Source organism: Physella acuta, unplaced genomic scaffold (genome assembly GCF_028476545.2).
Source record: "Physella acuta isolate Inbredline_101_S28 unplaced genomic scaffold, ASM2847654v3 ptg000720l, whole genome shotgun sequence".
Lineage (NCBI taxonomy): Eukaryota > Metazoa > Mollusca > Gastropoda > Physidae > Physella > Physella acuta.
Window position 1 is genome coordinate 607,111 of NW_026732238.1, and position 27,120 is coordinate 634,230.

At 39.7% G+C, this 27,120-nt stretch overlaps 1 protein-coding gene across 1 annotated transcript in view; it reads right to left on the reverse strand.

Moving 5' to 3' along the window:
• Positions 1–128: 128 nt before the first annotated feature.
• The window catches only part of LOC131949945 (inactive tyrosine-protein kinase transmembrane receptor ROR1), a gene marked incomplete at its 5' end in the record, with an annotated part of 115,478 nt that continues 88,486 nt past the window's right edge, over positions 129–27,120 (reverse strand). Inside the window, 9 exons of the mRNA XM_059311907.1 lie at positions 129–2,774; positions 3,365–3,617; positions 4,064–4,178; positions 12,760–12,882; positions 14,675–14,776; positions 15,491–15,637; positions 16,053–16,262; positions 18,080–18,234; positions 20,977–21,042. Of these exons, the coding sequence (XP_059167890.1) occupies positions 1,293–2,774; positions 3,365–3,617; positions 4,064–4,178; positions 12,760–12,882; positions 14,675–14,776; positions 15,491–15,637; positions 16,053–16,262; positions 18,080–18,234; positions 20,977–21,042 (2,653 nt within the window). The remainder of the gene's footprint in view (positions 2,775–3,364; positions 3,618–4,063; positions 4,179–12,759; positions 12,883–14,674; positions 14,777–15,490; positions 15,638–16,052; positions 16,263–18,079; positions 18,235–20,976; positions 21,043–27,120) is intronic.

Below are 27,120 nucleotides of genomic sequence, written 5' to 3' on the forward strand. Positions count from 1 at the left end.
AGTGTATTAGAAGTAATTCAATACTGTTGATAACCATAGGGTAAAAATACATAGCGTAAGAAAAGATGGGTTTGTAGTAAGTTTTTATAGACAGTCATATAACATACAGTAAAATCTACTTCTTCTAATATATATATATATATATATATATATATATATATATATATATATATATATATATATATATATATATATATATATACTTATTGCTGTCTTTTACAGTTCAGCAGCATATTAAGAATTAATCATTTTGGCACAATTAGCCTAAAATGTCACAGATACCGTCAACAAAAAAAATCTATTTTTATCATTTCATTTTACCTCAAGGCAATGTGAAGAAAATAAAACTATTATTATTCTCTGTATAACAGAAATATATTTGTTACTTGCCAAATAATTAATGCCGAACATAGTTTAATGTATGAATATAAACAAATTTCTAAAATATGTTCATCCAATTCATTTTAGCTTTAGTAGCATACAAAATACTCCTATTGACATTAAATATTGTTTTCGAAGATGAGAAAAAATAAACATTTAAGTCTCAATATTAGAAAACATATTTACAGATTATATGCGACAAATTACGTGTGATACATTTGACAGATGTTCACCACATTAAACTTTTTACACTGAAATGGAAAACATTATTAAATGCTGAATGAATATTATTTTTCCCCCAGTGATATGTTACATAGCCCACTGATGTGACTAGTTTTCATAATTTGAGTCATATTTAATTGTAATACAGTGACTGGCTGTGACATTTCTCAACAGGAGTAATGAAAATGTTTGAACAAAAACAGATAAAATTCATATTTATAAATCCTATATTTCTAAAAAAAAAAAACATTTTGTTTGCCGTAAACCAGCAGAAACTAAAATTATTAATGCGTTTATATTATTACGTCCAAATATTTACTTTTTGTTGTGTTAATTGGTTGCATTTTTTATTTTATTATTTAGTTTTTGTTTCAGATATTCAAAGGTATGTTTTTTTTTTATACATACAATGAGAAAATGCTGTTATTTGGTACTGAAGATGTTTCATGGACATTTTAATAAAACTATAATTTTTATGTTTATAAAAATTACATTATTTTTTTAAAAAGCTTTTGGATAGTTAAAACATTGTTTTAAAATGGGTTGAATGTACACTAAAGTTAGGCATCACAGCTTCATGACAGAAGTGTTTCCATACAGTTGAATACATCCTACGTGTTAAAAAATAAATAATCAATTACATTCTTTTAAAGGCAGAAGAGTTCTAGTAGCAAAGTTCTTGCAATTGTCTATATGTTTGACGTTCTCTGCTGATCTGAGAATCCAGAATGAGAGAAATTGTTAAAACCATTGCACTCTGGGATATTGACAGGGGGCGGGGTGGGAACACTTGAAGCTCCACCCCCAATGTACATTTGTGGGTGTTGTTTTTGGCTGGCACTCGCGGATTGGTTGGTGTGGCTGTTGGTGGTTTGTCCTGCCATGCCTGGTCTAGGGGCGGTGCCCCCGGTGACACCTAAGTTATTGGTTGATGAGGCGCTGTTAGAGGACTTGGAGCTGGCAACAGAGCCTGCCGGGGAGACTTTACTGGGGCCGTTAGTGCTGGCTCCCACGCCATTTGCAAAGTTTTGGGTTACGTTTTGGGGCATGTTTCTTGGCATCTGAATTTGGCCACTTTGGAGATTTAATACAGCCGGTTGGCCTCCGGGATACTGAACATACTGATTTTGGCCGTTGTAAGGATTTGCCTTGTATTGCTGCGGATGCATTTGCATGCTGTTCATTGCGTTCCCAGGATACATCTGCTGTTGGTGTTGCTGCTGCTGCTGCGGCACACCGCCACCAAACGGGGTGGGGGACAACGACCCTCCATGATTGTAAGGCGTGTACGGAGGCGGGTACATGGGCTGCCCCGGGCTGGGCTCAGAAGTGTTGCTGCTCCCTGTCAACCCAGTGACAGCCGTGGTGTTGCTTGGTCCGGTGCTGCTGTGGTGGGACGGCTGCGACTGGGTGCTTTGGTGGGTGGAGCTGGAGTGGCCAGACTGGCTCTGGGACAGAGCCCACGGAGCGTTGGGGGTGACCTCAGCTCTCCAGGTGCGCAGCCTTGTATGAATCTCCCTAAACGCCGGACGCCTGGCTGGCATTTCGTGCCAACACTCCACCATCAAGCCATAAATTCTGGCAGGGCATTCTTCAGGACATGCCAGAATTTGTCTGGAGCGAATCATTTCAATAACTTCTTGATTAGAAAACCCGTAGTACGGCTGCAAGCCGTAACTGAAGATTTCCCAAAGGACAACACCAAAAGCCCAAACATCACTGTCTGTTGTGAATTTCCCGTAAAGAATTGCTTCCGGTGGCATCCATCTTACAGGAAGTAAAGACTTACTCTGTACCCGGTAATAATCTGATGAATACACATCACGCGATAGACCAAAATCTGAAATTTTAACCGTAAGGCCTTCAGCCACTAGAATATTTCTAGCAGCCAGATCTCTGTGTACAAAATGGTGACTGGCCAGATACTCCATGCCTGCTGCAATCTGTGTTGAAATGTGAAGCATTTCATTGTACTCCAGGATATGCCCAGCTCCGGTGCCGCTGTCGTCCTCCCCGGAAGTGACGTCAGAGTGTGGCGAGTGGGAGAGCAGGTACTCATGGAGGTCGCCCTGGGCCATGTACTCAAACAGCATGCACATCGGCTCCTTCTTCATGCAGACGCCAAGAAGGCCGACGATGTTTGGGTGCCGCATTTCTGTCATTAGATCCACCTATGGGAGAAATAAATTTAGTGGTTTCGTTAAAACATGTATCTCCATGAAAGTATTGTATTTGATGTTACAGATATAGAATGCTATACTTGATGTTACAGGCGTGGCCTTTCTAAAACATAGTGAAATATTTGATAAACTAGTATCTCCACGGAAATATTTATTAAATGTTACAGATATAGAATGCTATACTTGATGTTATAGGCGTGGCCTTTCTAAAGTGAATTTAAGTATTTAATAATGCAGTCTACCATCTAGTATACAACACTAAAATTGTATATATTTAATTTATTATTAAAAATTAAGTGTTATAGACAATTATTGGATATTCCGCGTGCTGTACTGTATTATAATCTAGTGGTTTTTCAGGGTATTCAAATCAAGGGAGGTAACACTAAAAATTACTATTTTTGAAATACTTTTCCAAAGTTATGTCCCTTACATAATCCAAATTTCCAAACATGTTTTGAGATATTTTGTCGTTAGTACATCTAGATCTATATTCAAATACAAGTAATAAATTATTCAGAGAATTCCGCATAGGCTCCTAAAGAGGAAAATGCATTAAACAAAGGGGAAGAGAACCCTACCTCTCTGCGAAAATCATTTTGTACTTTTGGTTGAGCGTTCTCTTTGAGTGTCTTGATGGCTACCTTGGTGACGGAACTCTCGCTGAACATTCCGATGAGCTCCCCTTTGTAGACTTTCCCAAAGGCTCCCTCGCCGAGTTCCTGCAGAAACCGGATGTTGTGCATGGGGAACTCCCGTGCCCTGCTGGCAGTTTTAGGGTTCAGGGGGCTCATCTCCACCGGTTGACTTTGCTTGCCGTTGGGTCGGGCTACCCTGAAAAGGTCAAAGGTTAATGGATTAGTTTAGCATGGCACAATAAAAATTACATTTCTGAACCAATACGCAAGTTAATTTAATTATTATAATTTAAATTATATGACGTGAGATTCAATTTCATCATATTCTTCTCACTAAAGCTGTTATTTAATGTTCATATATTTAATTGTTTACTTTCGCTTAGAAGTAGTCCCTACCATCTAACCGGAGTATTCATACATCTATAATATTAATTAAGCCTACATATGTTAAGCACTTAAATAATGAATGCCTATGCAATTATAAACAGTTTTGTTCCAGGCATCTTTTCAGGGGATGGGGGGATGTACCAGGATCGTAGTTTACATACTTCAACCACGAAGAAAAATGTCTGAAAGAAACATCGATTATGGCATGTCCTCCAACCGGAAATGACCAAAAGAGGAACCATTTTTTACACTGACCTTGAAATACGCGACTTTTGACAGAAGCAGACGAGTGCTAGTAGGATCCCCAGGGTGAGCGGCACCGTGAGGGACGGGATCAGGATGTACATGAGCTTGTTGGAGTCTCCGTGGTCTGTGGGGGTAGAAAACATCAACAGTTAATTACAAGGCAATTCAGAGATGTCTGGAAATCAGGTCTTTATTAGTGTGTATATTCAGGTGTTGTACACTTAATGTTAATATACGTTCATTGTTAATATGCATAATAGAACGTAAATAACATCTAGGTCAATTAACAAAAAATCCAGTCAACTAGAAAAGTAACCATAAACACCATACTTAGCTCCAGATTTCCCCTCTAAAAAAAAAAAAGAAAAAACAGTTGCCACTTACTGGCAACACAATTACATATCTGATAAAAAAAACTTTTCCACCCCGAACAATGAACATCCATTCAAAATTCCAAGCCTTACTTTTAACATCCCATCCCAAATACTAAAACTCCAATCTAAACTTCGAATCCAAACACTAACCATCGATTCCCAACCACCAAACATCCAATCCGAATTGCCATCCCAAACACTAAACATCCACCCCACAATACTAAACATCCACCCCACAAAACATCCACTCCATAAAACATCCACCCCACAATATTCCATAACGCTAAACATTTACTCCACAAAACATCCACTCCACAAAACTAAACTACTCCACAATACTTAACATCTACTCCACACCGCTAAACATCTACTTCACCTACTCCACAACGATAAACATCTACTCCATAACGCTAAACATCTACTCCCCAACGCTAAACATCTACTCCCCAACGCTAAATATCTACTCCACAAAACATCTACTCCCCAACGCTAAACACCTACTCCCCAACGCTAAACATCTACTCCACAACGCTAAACATCTACTCCACAACGCTAAACATCTACTACCCAACGCTAAACACCTACTCCACAACACTAAACATCCACCAATAACACTAAACATCCACTCCACAAAACATCCACTCCATAAAATTCCACCCCACAATACTAAACATCTACTCCACAACGCTAAACACCTACTCCACAACACTAAACATCCACCAATAACACTAAACATCCACTCCACAAAACATCCACTCCATAAAACATCCACCCCACAATACTAAACATCTACTCCACAACGCTAAACACCTACTCCACAACACTAAACATCCACCAATAACACTAAACATCCACTCCACAAAACATCCACTCCATTAAACATCCACCCCACATTACTAAACATCTACTCCACAAAACATCCACCCCATAATACTAAACATCCACTCCCCAATGCAAAACATCTACTCCCCAACGCTAAACACCTACACACCAAAAGTTGCATTCCTGCACTAGCACACGCCCCTCCATCAAAATGACAACCACTTGCACGTGCCCCTGTACTCATCACCTCCTCCCCAAACAAACCCTAACCCCGCCCCACTATCTATTAACGATTTCCCCCCGAAAGAACAAAGAAAAACGCGAATGCACTGAGCGAGAGAAAATCTGCGAAATTTATCTGGCTCCTTGACAACATGACGTCCGTGGTGTTACGGCGTACCAAGTTTGTGTTTCACGCCCGATTAAGAAAGTCTAAACACGCTGTAGATATTCAAGCAGAGGCTGTATGCGGTGTTCGTCGGGATGTGGTTTGGTTACAAGATGAACTATTAAAACAATACAAGTGATGGAATTATTCAAATTTTTATCTGGCAAACGAAAAGCATAACTGCGTAGCAATAAGACCCAAGGGAAATAACTATGAATAATAAAATGTTCAACCTCGAAAATAGTTTTTAAACTTCTAAACAGTAAAACATATTTTTTTCATAAATCAAATAATTTTTTTATTAAAAAAAAAGCTCGCAGGCGTATGTATGTAATTATAAGGAATACTCCGGCTTCAGGGCTCCGCTCAAAAAGGTAAGGACGCCGAGGTATCGCCAGTGGCGATGGGGCGAGGGAAGTGATTGAAACGAGGTCACCGCTGGGTGTCGCCCCTGCCGCGCTTTGATCCATTCAGCATGCGGTGTCTGCAGTAGCAAACGACCCAGACGGTTTGGTACCACTCCAGTAGTGTTACCTTCTATCTTAAAGGTTGCTTCAAACTCTCATGCTGGTAAAACAAATACTTTTTTTTTATATCAATGATCGAAGGAAATCAAGAAACGAACCGGCTTTGTAGTCAATACAAACAGAATTCGCTGTGAGTCGTCTACTCATCCTTATCTATCTCTGCCAAGATTCTATATATCCCACCAGTGTTGTGTTTAAACGCAGGAGGTACTCGTTGAGGTGTTTATACAATAACAGTTTTCATCTCAGTTTGTTTCCACCCTTAGCATTAAAATCGACACATGACGTACACGTACCACGAACTGAGTGATATTTGTTAGGAAAAAAAACAATTTATTGCATTTATAATAATCGACGATATCAGTGATATAGAAACATTTCTTCTTTTTTAAAAAAGAGTTGTAGTTCCGTATAATTTACGCCCCATAAGCACCACAGCCTGTAACTTATTTGTATAAAAACAATGCCGACATGAAATTTTTGATATATTAAGAAGCCAGTTAAAACGTTAATTCTTCACGAATTATATAAAAATAATACATTTTTTTTAGAGATGAACGTAGATATTACAAAAGCTCTCATAACACACCAAATACCACGCATTTAAACAGCATCACATTATTACAATTATTTTTCTTTTACATATTTTTACTATTGAACAATAAGCGCCAAAAACGTTCTTGATCCGACCCTCCCATCTTTATTAACGTTGTGTCCCTGAAATGCTAAATCAAGATATAACTGGATGGTAAGTATTTAAAAAAAAAAACAAAAAAAAAAACTTTAATTAAAACGAAACGTGAAAGTGTAAACAACATCTCATAAGGGGAAAAATCCCCAAAAAGATAAGAATCAAGGCAGATCTGGAGCCTTAAGCCAAGAACGATAAATATCTAAAAAGGGAGGTAAAAAACTAGACCATATTTTTTTTCTTCCTTTTCTAAAGCTGAGACACAAGGACAAAAAATGCGAGTTACCGGCCCCAAAGTTTTACCATCTGCCCAAACCAGAACACCGTAGGAATAAATTAAATTGGTTCTATTTACCGCCTACAAATTGGCTTGGACTGGCCAGATCAAACTAAGCATAACAGACGAGTCTAATTGCCATGGCCCGCCCCTCTCTGTATGTACCTACCTTAGAGCTAGGTGGTGGGATGGCCCCCACTCCCTTTATACAGGGATTGTGGGATAGATACACATTTTTTATACAAGGATAGTCGGATAGATCCACTTCCTTTAAACAGGAATAGTGGGATAGATCCACTTCCCTTATACTTGGATCGTGGGATAGATCCACTTCTCTTATACTTGGATCGTGGAATAGATCCACTTCTCTTATACTTGGATCGTGGAATAGATCCACTTCTCTTATACTTGGATCGTGGAATAGATCCACTTCTCTTATACTTGGATCGTGGAATAGATCCACTTCCCTTAAACAGGGATAATGGAATAGATCCACTTCCCTTATACAGGGACAGTGAGATGGCCCCCACTCCCTTTATACAGGGATTGTGGGATAGATACACATTTTTTATACAAGGATAGTCGGATAGATCCACTTCCTTTAAACAGGAATAGTGGGATAGATCCACTTCCCTTATACTTGGATCGTGGGATAGATCCACTTCTCTTATACTTGGATCGTGGAATAGATCCACTTCTCTTATACTTGGATCGTGGAATAGATCCACTTCTCTTATACTTGGATCGTGGAATATATCCACTTCCCTTAAACAGGGATAATGGAATAGATCCACTTCCCTTATACAGGGACAGTGAGATGGCCCCACTCCCTTTATACAGAGGTTGTGGGATAGATATATTAACCAGTATAGGGTGGTGATATGGGTTAACTAACCTTACAGGGGTGGTGGAATGTACCCATTCCATTATACAGGGGTGGAAAGATGGCCTATCCTTTAAAGGGGAGGTGGGATTGCACAATTATCCACTTACAGGGGTGGTTGGGTCGCCTAACTATCCTTATACACGGATGGAAGTATGGTATGGCCTACCAGTATATATATATATATATATATATATATATATATATATATATATATATATATATATATATATATATATATATATATATATATGACTTACCATTCACACTTAAAAAACTACAGGGACGAAACCAGCCCCCACAGACCCACGATCTTATAAAGGTTAATTCCGGTACATTTAAACAGGGCACCAGCTGAGCCAGGCCGCTGCTAAAACCTAAACGTTTCACACGTTTCAAGAGGCAGCAGAGCGCAGGGTGAGGCTGTCACCTCCCATCCTCAAATCCCCCCCCCAACCACACACCTTATCTAACCTTTACCTCCCCCTTACTCGACATCTCAGCGATGACAAACATGCGTTCTATTAATAGATATCAAACTTCCGATAAATGTAAAACTAAATCAATCAAGGGGCCAAAACTTTTTTTTGGTATCCAGAACGATAACTCCAGCATGGCGTATTGAACGAACGATAACTCCGGCATGTATCGAACATGTGAATTGCCCCTGCATGCGGGTGTGCCTAACTAAAACTGGGCGTGTTAACACGGTATTAATTCATCGCAAATAGTATAAATCACAGTATAATTTATTTTTAAATCGAAAAAAAAAAGAATAGTTCGATAACCTAACAACGAGACTGGCCCTAAATTTCGCGAGAATTGCACTTGTTTGACGCAATCAAGGTCCGTTATCGGAGCACGGGGTTGCCGGGGTGCGATAAATCCTTAATTAATACACTTAAGTTTCGCGCATGCGTCCTCCCAGTGGGCTCAGGTGAGCTGAATTGATAGCGCGCGCACAACCAACCTGTCCGCCCTTTGCCTGTTAGCGCGCCCAGAAATTCCCATTTAGTCATTTTATAGGGGATTAAAATATGTATGGATTTCACATTTTTCATGGAGAGGAAGGGAATTGGGGGGTGGACATATGGTGGTTTGTTTTTGAAAAGAAAATAATCATAAATTCCTTTCTTTATTTTCATATTGTAATTCGTTTTACTATCACTTTTTTTTTGTAAAATAAAAACACAACCTCAGCATCAAGTAAAATAGATATTGTTAATGTAGTATTTTGATACGGAAGCGATGTAATGTTACAGTCAAAGATGGTGGTAGAATGTATGTTGAAAATATGTGATGTAGGACTATGATGGAAACTGTACCCATGGTAACTTGGGTTTTTTTTTGTAAAGATCAAAGAAATGCTTACTCGCTTAGTAAATTACTTCAGCTGGTATAAAGGTTATATTTATTTAAGCGAAGATTAACTTTCAATTTTAATATTCAAATTCAATTGTTTTAGTAGAGTTTGACTTTAAAATGTAACAATGATTTCAGCAAAGTTTGACTTAAAAAATTTAGTTATTTTAGCAGTTTGACTTTAGATAATTAAAAATTATTTCAGCAAAGATTGCCTTTAAACAATTTTTCCCTTCTTAACTTGATTGTTGAATATAAACGAGACATTTCTAACAGAAGCAGCCTAAATCAAGTGCGAAAAAAATGTGTAAAAACTAAAGGTGGAAACAATGATTGGAAACAATGATTGGAGAAGGTTGTTTTCACATTGCCTAAGCTGATAACTGGCCACGGGGTAATTTGATTAGGCCAAGCCATTTAATGGGAAAATCTGATTGGGTTTTCGTGTTTGGAGATAACGGGGGGTCTAGATTGGTTTACCGTTAGAAAAAGTAAAGGTTTGTTAGGTCAGAAGTCGACCTAATTTGCTACACGGTTAGAGTAAGGTATTTTTTTAGGTTAGCATCGTAGTTGTTGCGCGGTCATTCAATACATTAATACGGGTTTGGGCCATGCAAATATTATATCACACTAAGCGGTAATGGAGTGGTTTATTTTATTAGTATGTGATGATTTTTAAAAATTCATTTTTTTGGGGGGGGGGGGGGGGTAAGGAATAGTAGATAAAAGAGTAATATAACAAAATCTTTGCTATTTGTCTTATTTATTTGTTTATTGTGTAAAATCGTCCATTCTAATTCTAATCGTCTATTCTAATTTTTTTTCTAACGTTACAGCTACTAATATGGGGTAACTATCTAAAATGGTGTAGTTTCCTCAATATTGAAAAAAAAAATCAGGTTTTTTTCTGTTGCTCATATTAGTAAATCCTTGTAGTTGGCTTCACAACAAACGGTTCTTAGGATTAAAGATTTAGAAAATTGGAATGGAATTTGATGTTTTTTTTTTTAATTAAAAGAGTTTCGTGTGCGAATTAATTGTTTTTAATATTGATTTATCGCATGGTTATCTAAAACCTAAATAAAAAACATTTAGTTCTCATAAATTATGAAAATTAAAACATAAAGTAGATTGACAGGGGGGCATCAACCTAATCGTTTCCAGTCCATTACGTTTTAAATATGGCGTCACGTGCGGATAGGCGGAACTACTTTACTCGGCGGTAAATCGAGATCCTTGCGCGCCGCGGTGATACCAAGTACCGAAAAATACGAGTTCTAGTCAGCACTACAAAAACGTAAATCATAATAAATCGGCGATAAATGTGAAGAAGTGTGACCTGTTTTTTTCTGTATATCAATAACGTGTTATTTACGATCGAGTTTACTGTAAAACCTTCCATCTTCGCCTTGGTTTATTGGTTTTATGACTTGAATAAAAAATTGAAATATACATTTTTAAAGAAGATAATGAAAAAAAAAATATATATCCATACTCTTTATAATTTACTCATTATATTTAACAGGAGCGTCAAGAAGGTAATTAAAAAAAATATCCACACTCTTTTAATGATTTACTCATTATATTTAACAGGGGCGTTTAACCCATCTACTTCATATTTTGTAGTGCTCTCCCTTTCTCGTCGGCTCCAATTAAAATCACCAATGGCCGTACTCGATAGCCGGCAAGTGCCCGGTTAACCCAGGCGGATCTAGCATCTCCGTCCCCGCCAATTGAGTACTCAGCCGAACGTGTGCAGATAGCGGGTGAGGGATGGGGCGCAGGTGAGGGCAGGAAGTGACTGAGCTTGCCATTTATTTGGATCAAGACCCCGGTTAGTTTCGTATCAAAACGTATTGTGTATCGGGGGGGGGGGGGGGGGTATGTAAAGGTTGACAAGCGGATTCAGTGGCGGAGCTAGGGTGGTGCGGATGGGGATTTGTGCCCCCTGGTTTAATCAAAAGAAAATACTCTATGAATTATGCTACGTTCAATCATTATTTTTTTAACTATGCATACACAAATTATAAAACGACAAAAATAAACACCATTCATTTCTGTCCACCCCTTCTCCCTATCGTCACAAAAAGCCAGACACCCCCCCCCCCCCCTCCCACCAACATGAAGTTACAACTCTGCCTATCATACCTCTAAACATTTTGCAAATTTGTTTTAAAATAACGATTTATTTAATGAAAATATTTACAGATTTTCTGCAAAATATGAAGTATATTGATCAATTTCAATCATAACAAGTCTTTTTTAAAACATAAGAAACGGCTTTTGATATTTGTTTTTATAATGCTAAAGTGTTTCCTAACTCTTTATAAACCTATACTCCTACACCTCGTCACATTATTTCGTACATTCCTTCCTCTTTACAAGTGTGACGTTGATTATGGATGATCCTTTATCCCTTAATCTTGATTAAATAAAAATTAGAAGTGTTTGCAAAACTTTAAAATCTAAAGAGCTATTAATTTATCTTTTTTTCGAATGTCAACTAATACAATCATGATTTAACCATTTTTAAAAAATCTGACATTTAAAACGTTAAAAAATAAATTGATAATTTTAAATTGTTAGAGTAGCGTCCCCTGCGTAGAGCTCTTCATTACATTTGTTAAGGCGGTGATAAACAGCAAGGGAGACAACAGGGACAGATAATCAGAATAAGAAGGCGCCTAAAAATTGATAGGTGAAAATAAAGAGCATCGGTGTAAAGTGTAAACTAATGTATTATTTATACACCGCACAATTGTGTTTAATTTCCGCTTAAACACTTAACAGTTGACACGTTTAAAATAATTTTTATTCTTTAATTAGAATTCTTACAGAAAGATAAAAATACACATCAGAACTAACAAAACTTATTTTGTTTCTAAATCTACCAATACATTATGGAGAAAAAAATGGTGGCAATATCACACAGCGATTATATTTCAGCAAATGTTTAATATAGAAATGATAAGCAAAATTGAAGCTATAATGTAACACTCAGTTTACAAAGAAGGTATATGTGTATATATGTGAATGTATATGTGTGTATGTGTGTATGTATGTTTGTGTATGTGTGTGTGCATGTGTATATCATGGGTGTGTGTTTGGTACGTGTATGTATGTGTGTACGTGTGTGCGTATATGTGTATGTTTGTAAGTGTGTGTGCGTGTGTGTATCGTATGTGTGTTTGTGGTAAGTGTGTGTGTGGTATGTGTGTGTGTGTGGTACGTGTGTGTGTGTGTATGTCTGTATGTGTGTGTGTGCATGTGTATATCATATGTGTGTTTGTGGCACGCGTGTGCATGTGGTATGTGTGTGTGTGGTACGTGTGTGTGTGTGTGATATATATGTGTGTGTGTGAGGGGTGAAAGTCTACTTACTGTTCTCGCTACACTTTGGTATCTCGCAGAGTTCTCGTTCCTTCCCTCGGGTATCTTTAAAACACCAAGGACTGTCCTCAGTCTTGCTGGGGTTACGACAGTAGTTGTGATCACCAACAGCAGCTGGGGGAGAGGGGAGCAAACGTAGGTTTATAGAGGGATTTGGTGGTGGGATCATTGGTCATAGTGGGGGAGATAAGTGGTGATAATGTTAGATAACTGGTGATACTAGGTAGATAACGGGTGATAGTAGAACAGATGACAGGTGATAGTAGGGGTAGATAACTGGTGATACTGGGACAGATGAATGATTATAGTAGGGTGGGTGAATGGTGATAGTAGAGTAGATAATTGATGATACTGGCAGATAACTGGTGATAGTGTGGTAGATACTTGGTGATAATGAGGGGGGGGGTAGATACCTGGTGATAGTGGGGTAGATAACTGGTGATAGTGGGGTAGATAACTGGTGATACTGGGGTAGATAACTGGTGATACTGGGGTAGATAACTGGTGATAATGGTAGATAACTGGTGATAATGGTAGATAACTGGTGATACTGGGGTAGATAACTGGTGATACTGGGGTAGATAACTGGTGATAATGGGGTAGATAACTGGTGATAATGGTAGATAACTGGTGATAATGGTAGATAACTGGTGGTAATGGTAGATAACTGGTGGTAATGGTAGATAACTGGTGATAATGGTAGATAACTGGTGATAATGGGGTAGATAACTGGTGATAGTGGGGTAGATAACTGGTGATAGTGGGGTAGATAACTGGTGATAGTGGGGATAATAACTGATGATAATTGTATATTACTGGTGATATTGGGGTGACAACTGGGGATAATTGGTGATAAGGGGCAATAACAGGTGATAATCCTGGAAGAGGTAGGAGGTAACTTGTTATAGTCGGGCAGATAACTGGTGACATTTATCGGGTTGAGGGGGGATAAATAGTGAAACTTGGATGGAGATAACTAAATATACTCGTGAATAATGAGTGATATCTGGTGTGGGGGGTGGGGGGTGAGGCGGAGGGGGGTTGGGGGATAACTGTTGAGATTCGGTCAGATAACTTTTGATTAATGAGATCCGAAGATAAGCAGAGCGTATGAGAAATGGCGCTAATAAAACTGTTGGCGGTTGAGTGCGCGGGTCGATGGTGCGCGCGGGCGTGAGTACTTGATACACAATTAATGAGGTGACGGCCGATAATGTTTGTTGCCCGGGTAGAAACTTGACGGAGGTTTTATCAGGGGGTGGGTGGGGGGGAAGGGGATGTTTTATCAGGGGGTGTGTGCATGTGTGTGACGGGGGGGGGGGGGGGAGGTTTTATCAGGGGGGGGGGGGTGTGACGGGGGGGGGGGGAAGTTTTATCAGGGTGTATGTGTATGTGTGTGACGGGGGGGGTGAGGTTTTATCAGGGGGGTGTGACGGGGTGGGGTTTATCAGGGTGTGTGGAGGTGGGTGGAGAGGTAATGAGGTTTTATCTGGGTGTTTGTGGGGGAATGAGGTTTTATAAGGGTGTGTGTTACAGGGGGTGTGGGGGTGTTTATCAGTGTGTGTGTATGTGTGTGACGGCCGGAGAGAAGGGGGGGGGTTTAAAGTGGTTTTATCAGGGTGGGTGATGGGGAGTGGATGTGTATGTGTGTGTGGGGGGGAGGTTAAAGACTAGGTGGAATATGACAAGTCTGAATGGAAATAGGAGTGAGAAAATCCGAAAAAATCATAATTAAAATTGGTTAAGTCTCAACTTGAAAAAGTAGAACTGGACAGTTTGCCCATCAGTCTAGAGTCAAACTAATTTGTATACCAGCATACTCGTTTCAATGTATACTAATGTATAATTGACTTAATGGATCTAGATACAGTTTTGAAAACAATGTTTTAAAAGGGTTGCTACTCACAGAATTCTGGAATATCCTTCCATCTCCTGCAAGTGTGACCGCTTCTGGTGAAGCTGACTTTACCTTCGTATTTGGTACCGGTACCCATGTAGCAGGTCACATCTAGGGGGGGGGGGGGCAGATAAATACATGATGTTTAAGATTTAAATACATGATACATTGCCTCTAAGTTTAAAATCAGAAATATAGTGTAGCAGGTCACATCTAGGGAGGGGCAGATAAATACATGACGGTTAATATTTAAATACATGATACATTGCCTCTAAGTTTAAAATCAGAAATTTAGTGTAGCAGGTCACATCTAGGGAGGGGCAGATAAATACTTGACGGTTAATATTTAAATACATGATACATTGCCTCTAAGTTTAAAATCAGAAATATAGTGTAGCAATTCACATCTAGAGGAGCAGATACATATTTGTATACAACCTAGCCTGAATTTGTATAACTATTACTAGCCAATTTATGATACATTTATTGAGCTGTATTTACAGTTGTATTCTAGTTATGTTACTTTCTAGTACACAAACCAGTTTATTGTTTACGAATTGTGTCTTTTTGCAATAATATTTATACTATTTCATTGACATAGACGTGTATAAATGGGTATAAAGCATGCGACCCATGCAGTGCAGATAGCTAGAAAATATAAGCCTACTAACCCATTTAACTCCGTCATATCAAGTTAAACCATTGCGTTACATGAGGTTTAAGGTTAAACCTAAAAACATAAGCGCTGCTAATAGGGAAGTGTCCCTAAGTGACAGTACCTTTCAACATAGCAACAACAGAGTCAAGTAGATAGAAAAACAGTACCTGGTTCGTCATTCGGCCGCTCGTAGGGTTTCTTCTCTCCCCTACCCTGGGGATAAACCCCCGGGGGGATGCCCAGTCTTTTGCAGTTCTGGTACTCCTCCGTCCCCGGGCCTTTCAGCTCGTGACATTTTGGAAGCAAAGTTTCTCCTGAGGGAAGGGGGGGGGGGGGAGACGAAATCAGAAGTGTCATTATTCAAATCACAAGTTTTTTACCAACACAGTTTAATAAACATGGTTAAGTTGTTTTTTTTTTATTGAAGAAATATGTGTATTGTCTAAACAAGAGCTGCAAAAATTATATCGTTAACCCTTGCTCAACCCAAAGTCTCAAACTGCAAAAATTATACCCTTAACCCTTGCCCAATCGAAATCCCCAAACTACAGAAATTATTGCGTCAACCTTTAACCACCCAAAATCCTCAGACTGCACAAATTATACCATTAACCTTTACCCCAATCAAATACGACAAACTACATAAATTATTGCGTCAACCTTTAACCATCCACAATCCTCAGACTGCAACAATTATACCATTAACCTTTACCCAATCAAAAGCCTCACCTATCAGATCGTGTCGTTTGGCCAGCAGATACTCAGCCTTGCAGATATCAGACTCCAACCTCTCACACTCGTCCTTGCAGATCTGACGAGGTTTGGGTTTGGACGACGTCTCGTCGCAGGGCGGGAAGGCGTGGTAACACAGGGATTCGATCCCGTATTTCTGGCACGCATCGGACAGCTTGGGTGTAGCGCCGATCACGGCAAAGGCAGCTGTGGGGATATAAAACACAACTGTAAAGTAAATCACATAAAACATAACTGTAAGGTTAATCACATAAAACACGACTGTAAGGTTAATCACATAAAACACGACTGTAAGGTTAATCACATAAAACACGACTGTAAGGTAAATCACATAAGACACAACTGTAAAGTAAATCACATAAAACACGACTGTAAAGTAAATCACATAAAACACAAATGTAAGGTTAATCACATAAAATACAACTGTAAGGTAAATCAAATAAAACACAACTGTAAGGTAAATCACATAAAATACAACTGTAAGGTAAATCAAATAAAACACAACTGTAAAGTAAATCACATGACATAAAACACAACTGTAAAGTAAATCACATGACATAAAACACAACAGTAATGTAAATCACATAAAACACAACTGTAAAGTAAATCACATAAAACACAACTGTAAAGTAAATCACATAAAACACAACTGTAAAGTAAATCACATAAAACACAATTGTAAAGTAAATCACATAACATAAAACAACAGTAATGTAAACCACATAAAACACAACTGTAAAGTAAATCATATAAAACACAACTGTAAAGTAAATCACATAAAACCAACGGTAAGGTAAATCTCATATAACACAACTGTAAAGTAATTCACATAAAACACAACTGTAAGGTAAATCACATAAAACACAACGGTAAGGTAATTCACATAAAACACAACTGTAAAAAAAAAAAAAATACGAATAAAGTTATAAATAGTAACACGTGACACGTGTTTTGGATCGTACAAGGACCCAGAAATCCACAAGAGGCAGATCATAACGACAAATTTCCGCTTTATTTTTTTTTTAGACTTGGCTTAATCAACGCGCCTCTAGCTCCGTTCTGGAACCCCTAATCCCCGAGACGACGGGAATCATAAAGACAAAAAACACCGAGGCCCGTGTAGTTAAAGATCAATCCGACCTGCAAGACGCACGACAATTGGCCGTCTGGGATTAACCGGAACAGCGGAAAAACAACAGCCGGGTGCGGCGCGACGAAGCCGGCGTATGGACAAATTGTCTTCGCCGGCGGAGGTTTTTTTGTCGCTGTGACAAAGGTCATCTGTCACTGAGGGATTCGCCCCGCCGGTTGATGGGAGATGGGAGACAGCCAGCGCTAGACTGGCGCCGTAAGGGGGTGCTATGTGAGTTCAGGGATTCCAGAAAAGTATTGACGGCACCGAAGGTATCTATTAAGGTGTTTTCTACGAGTCAATCACACAAAAAATATATCACCGTATTCTGCTATATGAAAATGTTAAAGCTATTTCTGGAAACTAATTTTTTTTCTACGTGAACACGATGTTGTGTTATTTCTAAGCATAAAAAAATGCTAAGCGGTATCACTTTTTGTATCACTGTAGATATGGCAAAATATAGATTTAAAAAAAACAACAAAAGTTAACAGAAAGCCTAACTCTACTATCTCTGGAATGTACCTTGGGTTAACTATGAAACCAAATCCAGTATTACGCTCCTGGATACCTACCTCAGCCTACCATAAACCCAACCCCACATTATCAGTACCTTCCTCAGCTAGACCGTGAGCCCAACCCTTACACTCCTGGGTGCCTACCTCACGCAGCCATTAACCCAACCCCCATACGTATCTAAATCTAAATAACTGTAAACCAAACCCCAACCTTTAATTATGCATAATCACGAACCCAACCCAACACTCTTGTTAGCTTCTCTAACCCTAAATTCGAACCCAACCCCACACTCTCATGAACACCGACCTCAGCCAGGAAGGACCCTCCCCACCCACACATTCCCGGTACCTACCAATAAATTTCTCCTCCCTCTCCGCGAGAGTTTTCTTGGACCTGACGAAGACACTGCTGTTGCCCATGTACAAGGAGCAGGTGGAGCCCTTGTAGACCTGGCAGAACCCGTCCTTCTCTCGGTCTTTTTCTTTATCCGGGTTCACACGAGGGGGCCTGGTGAGAGAGGGCCACAGTATTAGAGTGAGGGCCACAGTATTAGAGGGAGTGTCACAAAATTAGAGGGAGGGCCACAGTATTAGAGGGAGGGCCACAGTATTAGAGGGAGGGCCACAGTATTAGAGGGAGGGTCACAGTATTAGAGGGAGGGCCACAGTATTAGAGGCAGGGCCACAGTATTAGAGGGAGGGCCACAGTATTAGAGAGAGGGTCACAGTATTAGAGGGAGGGCCACACAATTAGATGGAGGGCCACAGTATTAGAGGGAGGGCCACAGTATTAGAGGGAGGGCCACAGTATTAGAGGGGGTGTCACAAAATTAGAGGGAGGGCCACAGTATTAGAGGGAGGGCCACAGTATTAGAGGGAGGGCCACAGTATTAGAGGGAGGGCCACAGTATTAGAGGGAGGGCCACAGTATTAGAGGGAGGGCCACAAAATTAGAGGGAGGGCCACACAATTAGAGGGAGGGCCACACAATTAGAGGGAGGGCCACAGTATTAGAGAGAGGGACACATTATTAGAGGGAGGGCCACAGTATTAGAGGGAGGGCCACAGTATTAGAGGGAGGGCCACAGTATTAGAGGGAGGGCCACAGTATTAGAGGGAGGGCCACAGTATTAGAGGGAGGGCCACAAAATTAGAGGGAGGGCCACAGTATTAGAGGGAGGGCCACAAAATTAGAGGGAGGGCCACAGTATTAGAGGGAGGGCCACAGTATTAGAGGGAGGGCCACAGTATTAGAGGGAGGGCCACAGTATTAGAGGGAGGGCCACAAAATTAGAGGGAGGGCCACAGTATTAGAGGGAGGGCCACAGTATTAGAGGGAGGGCCACAAAATTAGAGGGAGGGCCACAGTATTAGAGGGAGGGCCACAGTATTAAAGGGAGGGTCACAAAATTAGAGGGAGGGCCACAGTATTAGAGGGAGGGCCACAGTATTAGAGGGAGGGCCACAGTATTAGAGGGAGGGCCACAGTATTAAAGGGAGGGCCACAGTATTAGAGGGAGGGCCACAGTATTAGAGGGAGGGCCACAGTATTAGAGGGAGGGCCACAAAATTAGAGGGAGGGCCACAGTATTAGAGGGAGGGCCACAGTATTAGAGGGAGGGCCACAGTATTAGAGGGAGGGTCACAAAATTAGAGGGAGGGCCACAGTATTAGAGGGAGGGCCACAGTATTAGAGGGAGGGCCACAGTATTAGAGGGAGGGTCACAAAATTAGAGGGAGGGCCACAGTATTAGAGGGAGGGCCACAAAATTAGAGGGAGGGCCACAGTATTAGAGGGAGGGCCACAAAATTAGAGAGAGGGCCACAGTATTAGAGGGAGGGTCACAAAATTAGAGGGAGGGCCACAGTATTAGAGGGAGGGCCACAAAATTAGAGGGAGGGCCACAGTATTAGAGGGAGGGCCACAGTATTAGAGGGAGGGTCACAAAATTAGAGGGAGGGCCACAGTATTAGAGGGAGGGCCACAGTATTAGAGGGAGGGCCACAGTATTAGAGGGAGGGCCACAAAATTAGAGGGAGGGCCACACAATTAGACGGAGGGCCACAGTATTAGAGGGAGGGCCACAGTATTAGAGGGAGGGCCACAGTATTAGAGAGAGGGCCACAAAATTAGAGGGAGGGCCACAGTATTAGAAGGAGGGCCACAGTATTAGAGGGAGGGTCACAGTATTAGAGAGGGCCACAAAATTAGAGGGAGGGCCACAGTATTAGAAGGAGGGCCACAGTATTAGAGAGAGGGCCACAGTATTAGAGGGAGGGCCACAGTATTAGAGGGAGGGCCACAGTATCAGAGGGAGGGTCACAAAATTAGAGGGAGGGCCACAGTATTAGAAGGAGGGCCACAGTATTAGAGGGAGGGTCACAGTATTAGAGAGAGGGCCACAAAATTAGAGGGAGGGCCACAGTATTAGAAGGAGGGCCACAGTATTAGAGGGAGGGCCACAGTATTAGAGGGAGGGCCACAGTATTAGAGGGAGGGCCACACAATTAGATGGAGGGCCACAAAATTAGAGTGAGGGCCACAGTATTAGAGGGAGGGCCACAGTATTAGAAGGAGGGCCACAGTATTAGAGGGAGGGCCACAGTATTAGAGGGAGGGCCACAGTATTAGAGGGAGGGCCACAGTATTAGAGGGAGGGTCACAGTATTAGAGAGAGGGCCACAAAATTAGAGGGAGGGCCACAGTATTAGAAGGAGGGCCACAAAATTAGAGTGAGGGCCACAGTATTAGAAGGAGGGCCACAGTATTAGAGGGAGGGTCACAGTATTAGAGGGAGGGCCACAGTATTAGAGAGAGGGCCACAAAATTAGAGGGAGGGCCACAGTATTAGAAGGAGGGCCACAAAATTAGAGTGAGGGCCACAAAATTAGAGGGAGGGTCACAATGTGCTTCACAGAGGGAGCCATCATATCAGTCACAGAAAGGACCATCGTGTCAGTTAGAAAGACACTATCAGTAAGCAATTTCTACGAAAACCATTACTTAACACTGCTGGGTATAAAAAGGCTGATAGTCTAGTATACTCTCTAAGCCAGTGGTTCTTAAGTTTTTTTTTGGAGATACCGAACCCCAACGCTTTCATATGTGCATTCACCGAACATTTCTTACAGTTAAATCATCTGCATTGATAAAATCCGATCGTGAGTTGGGTGTATATCTAGATCTTCGCCGAAACCCTGAGACTGACTCACCCAGGTTAAGAACCACTATTAGAAAAAAAACACTTACTTTTCTTCTTTTGGTGTATTCTCATTGGTAGATACCCATGTCCTTTTGTCGTAGCTGCCGTTGAAACTAGTGGAAGAAGAAAATAGAATATGATGTTTGGATTAATGTTTTATATTTCCTGTTATAATATTAATTGTGCAGTTTGACATAATGTTAAATAAAAACAAAAATGATTTCTTTATTTCATCCACTTAATACATAGCTAATGAAAGTTAAACTTTATACTAATATGGAAAATCGTGGTTTTTACTTTATTTCTTAAGTTTAAGTGAGTTAAGAGGATTTCGCTCGGCGACAATCGCAAGTTTTACAGAAGGGGGAATTTCATTCCTTACCACTATTTGATAATTGACCGCCATTTCTTAATTTACCACCCTTTTATTCCTAGCCATAATTTGATACTTTTCCACCACTTGATAATTTTACACAATTTCATAATTTAACATCATTAGATAATTTACCACCATTATATTCCTAACCACAATCTGATAAATTAAAATCATTTTATAATTGAACATCATTATACAATTTGTCACCATTTGATGATATGCCGTAATTTAATGATACACAATACTTTAAACTACCACTTTAGGCCACACACCAACATTTGATACTACATCACACCTTGATAAATACACCACTCCCCAAACCACCACTCAATACTACACCACCACCTTGTCAACCTACACCACCGTTACGCAACCACCCCACCCTTCTATCCTCACCCCAGGAACATCACCAGACACACCTTAATAAATACACCACCCCTCACTTAATCCACCACTCCATACTACACCACCACCACCTCACTCAACACCACCATTACACAACCACCCCACCCCCAGACACCTCACCAGACACCTTGATAAATACACCACTCCCCAATCCACCACTCCATACTACACCACCACCTTCTCAAACTACACCACCGTTACACAACCACCCCACCCTCCTATCCCCCCCCCCCCCAGGAACCTCACCAGACCCACCTTGATAAATACACCACCCCTCACTTAATCCACCACTACATACTACACCACCTTCTCAACCAACTCCATCATTACACAACCACCCCACCCTTCTAGCCCCACCCCCAAAACCTCACCACGCCTTGATAAATACACCATCCCTCATATATTCACCACTCCATACTACACCACCACCACCTCAACCAACACCACCACCTTCTCAACTTACACCACCACCACCTCAACCTACACCACCCCAACCAACACCACCGTTACACAACCACCCCACCCTCCTATCCCCACCCCAGGAACCTCATCAGACACACCTTGATAAATACACCACCCCTCACTTAATCCACCAGTCCATACTACACCATCACCTTCTCAAGCAACACCACAACCTCAACCAACACCACCTCCTTCTCAGCCTACACCACCACCACCTCAACCTACACCACCGTTACACAACCACCCCACCCTCCTATCCCCACCCCAGGAACCTCATCAGACACACCTTGTTAAATACCCCACCCCTCACTTAATCCACCACACCATACTACACCACCACCTTCTCAACCAACACCACCATTACACAACCACCCCACCCTCCCACCCCCACCCCCAGGAACCCCACCCTCCCACCCCCAGAAACCCCACCCTCCCACCCCCAGAAACCCCACCCTCCCACCCCCAGAAACCCCACCCTCCCACCCCCAGAAACCCCACCCTCCCACCCCCAGGAACCCCACCCTCCCACCCCCAGGAACCCCACCCTCCCACCCCCAGGAACCCCACCCTCCCACCCCCAGGAACCCACCCCCCCCCCCAGGAACCCCACCAGACAACTGCCGTAGGAACCTATTAGCGCGCGTGTTTACAAGTGTCATAAGGTTTTCAGCAGACCCGACTAACACAGGCGACCACAATCGCAGAGTTTTTCCTAGAGCCAGAGGAGGAAATAACCTGGGCGACTCACCAGATGCCCCCCCTCCCCCCACCCCAGGCAGTAAACATTTATACAGGAAATGTTTAAAGCAATTTCGTTTCGGAGAATGTTCAACGGCATTCACATTTTGAAAGGGTTTGAAACTTACTAACGTAACAAAGCATATATATATATATATATATTTATATTTATATATATGATGTATATATGTATATATATATATATATATATATGTATATATATATATATATGTATATATATATATATATGTATATATATATATATATGTATATATATATATATATGTATATATATATATATATGTATATATATATATATATGTATATATATATATATATGTATATATATATATATATGTATATATATATATATATGTATATATATATATATATGTATATATATATATGTATATATATATATGTATGTATATATATATATGTATATATATATATATATGTATATATATATATATATATATATATATATATATATATATATATATATATATATATATATATGTATATATATATATATATATATATATGTATATATATATATATATATATATATATATATATATATATATATATATATATATATATATATATATATATATATATATATATATATATATATACATGTACATTTATTTTTATATATACATAGATCTATGTACAAATACTTATAACATTTTTTTCTGTAGATTTTAGTTTCAATGTTGATTTGTTTGATGTATTATGATGCATTATGATGTATTGATGCCAGTACCATTTTCAGCTTATTTTTTTTAAAGAGCATACTATTAATCCATAAGCCAAAAGCCCTAAAGTACGTCACCCCCCCCCCCCCCCCACCCCATTCTATTAACACATATTCGCGTTAAACTAAAAACACAACACTACTGTGAAATTGATTAAAGAAAATTTTATACGTCTGGCCATGGAGAGTGAAGGGTTAACTTGATATGTTGTTTATCATTTTGTAATGCAACATTAGCCTGTACGAAATCAGCCTGTGGAGGGTTAATACGATATGCTACTTATCACATAGGCTGCGTGGGGTTGTCGGACTTTGCTTGAAAGGGCTGTCTGTGACGTAACAGATGTCTTACATATAAAAGTACAAGACACAGGGAGATTAGAGCATTACATAAATCATAGGGGTCGGAATACAGGGGGGGGGGGTCGTGATATTACTGTGGGAGAAGGAGGAGGGGGGTCGTTGTGTGGGCTCTATATAAATCTTTGTTTTTTACATAGCTTTCACAAATGCGGTCACGATCGTTAAAAATAAAGGGTTTAAAACTGTCATACGTTGTCATCACGAAGATATTTATTATATTTTTTATATGGTATTAACACAGGGATTTGTAACATCGATAGTTGTAAGGGTTAATTATGAAGGCTCGCCATTAGCATTGACATAGGCTTGGTGTAGGGAAAGAGGGGGTATAATGGCTTGAGCTCAAGGGCAGTTTTTGGTAGCTATTTAGAGCTTTTGTCGACAGTTAAATCGGGGACTTTGCATTGTCCGTTCTAAAGGGGGGGGGGGGGTGTTATAGCTTTGATTAAGGGCTAACGAGGGCTTAACGGAGTAGTTATATGGACAATTTAAAAGTCTAAATTTAAAAAAAAATGTTCGTTTATCAGATTGAAATGTTTTATTTCTACAATTGCAATTATCAAGGATTACATTTTTACATTTTTTGTTGCTATTATATAGGCTTACATTTTTATATTGCTATTATATTGGTGTACATATTTTTTTTGTGCTTTTAAATAGGCTTACATTTTTACTTTTTTTGTTGCTATTATAAATTATGTAGGCTTATATTTTTATATTGATATTATCTAGGCTAAACTTTTATACTACTTACATATTTCTATGGCCATTATATAAGTTTACATTTTTATATTGATATTATGTTGGCTAAAATGTGTATACTACTTATATATATTTTTATTTCCATTATATAGGTTTACATATTGCTATTATGTAGGTTTCTATTTTTATGTTGCTATCATAACCAGTGGAAGATATTTTTTTGTAAAAATCGATGTAAGTGTTTGGAATATCTAGCCGAAATTTTTAAAGTTAACTAGACGCAACACCATGTTTTAAAGTCAGAAGTAATACAACAAAGTCACCTCCTGGTGTCCAGGTGACGTCACGACCAACATATTGTGGAGGGGGAGGAGAAGAGGAGGTGTCTCCAATACTCCCAATATTTATCTCTCACTCTCATCTGATGCCTCGATAAATCACGTGACATCCAATAAAAGCAACGTACCACGCGAGATTAAAAAGGTGGATTGGATTCTATACAGTTCCATCTATTTTAAGCCTGTACAGTTCCATCCATTGTTTCTTGACGTTTGTAGATACCGAGATGGTGTTGTGATTTAGTGTTGGCCAAAATGTTTTACCCCATTTTATTTTTATTGTTTTATTTATTTTGTTATTTATTTACGATAGCTGTTAGGGTTAACAATCAGACAAATAATACATAGACACGTTTTTTTCCCCTGACTTTTGTGTATGTTGGCAAAAGAGAGATACTGAAAATTCTATTTTAAATAAAGAAAAGTAGACCTCATTACTGACAATACGTTATCATAATTTCCCGTTCGTGCATAAGACATAGAGGGCAGATGAAGTAGAGTTCATCTGTTTCAATGACCTTAGCATAAGGGGATTATAGTGTGGTGAGCTTTTTGCTCAGCTGCCTTTGTTTTCCGAATCTGGGTCAGAGCAGGGTGGACTCAAAGACATCACAGCAGACTCCAGCCCGGGATCCGAACTCGAGACTTTCTGGTTAGCAGTCGTATGCTCTACCATCCGACCATGCCTCCCTCTATAGGATTAATTTGGGTACCAAAAAGCTACTTGAGAGCCTGGTTTTGACCAAACAATATGGCTTCTCTATCACAGGTGAACTCTACTTTATCTGCCTCTTTTAAATTTACCAGGGTCCAAAATATAATTTGGTTACTGTCTAGGCTTTGTTCTCCCCCTAAATACTAGTAAATGTATATAATAGATAATATAGTGACCCGCGCTTTTGTTAATAGGTATTTAAGTAGTAGTGTATTTTTATATAATTTAAGAAAATAATTTATTTTCTACTTTTTGGTACTATGCATTTAAAAAAATAGTTATGTTACTTTCTTATGATGGTGTGACATATCTATGTTGGCATTGACTGCCCTATATTGATGTAACTCTCCTTAAATTTTAGGAAACGTCTAGATTTTGTTTTTATTGTTTTTTAAATTTAAATTTACAAAACAACAAAATTTACGGGAACCCATTTTAACTTGACTGCTTTAAAGGTAATCGCTTGTGACCTTGAACTAGTGGGTGGCGTCGTGGTAGAGCGGTGAGAATTAAGAGGGATTGGGGGGTGCAGTGTGGGGGTGGGGGTGAGCTGTTTACCAGGAGTGACGTCTGACTTCAAAACTTATCAAGACGTCATCTCCAATTTGAAGAAGGGAAAAAGTGAAATCGTTAGATTGTGTGGGCTGGTGTGGGATTGTGTGGGACTCGACCCGCACACAGCGCTATTAAAACTTCTGACAGGTTAGATAAAGATAAAAGATGTATGCACAGACATGGAGAGTTGTTTAAATTTAGCATAAACCGTTAACATTCTTTCAAAAAAATATTTTTTTCATTATATAGGATATGTTAAGGTAAATTTTGGTTCAAAAAGTATTTTTTTTTAAAAAATGTTTTAACTCAATTAACACGGCATTACTGGTAGATAGACAACATGGCATGGTTAAGAATTTAATTAGAAATTTTTTTTCATCTATTCAGAAACGGTTTCGTAAACGGACATGTGATGAAAATTTCAAGACCATTTCGAGGAATGTATGGGCAAAAATATGAACCAGAATTTGGAGAGTTTTAGAGGGGAAACATTTCTGGTCACGTGATGGGTACCGGAACGAAATCCATTGGGAAATTTAAACCCTAAAAGTAAATAGACTTGAGTAAATCAATTGGTGCAAGGGTGGAAAGTGGGGGGGGGGGGGGGTCTTTGCTTTAATGCAAACCACGGTGCAATGTGAAATCGTTGTAGCAATATATCAAAGAAACAAAATCACTCCCCCCTATTACAAATGGGTAGTAAAGACCCCCCCCCCACCTTTTTGTATGTCAATTGTGTTCTGCTAAAAAAATAGCTTTATGTCTCTTAAATAGACG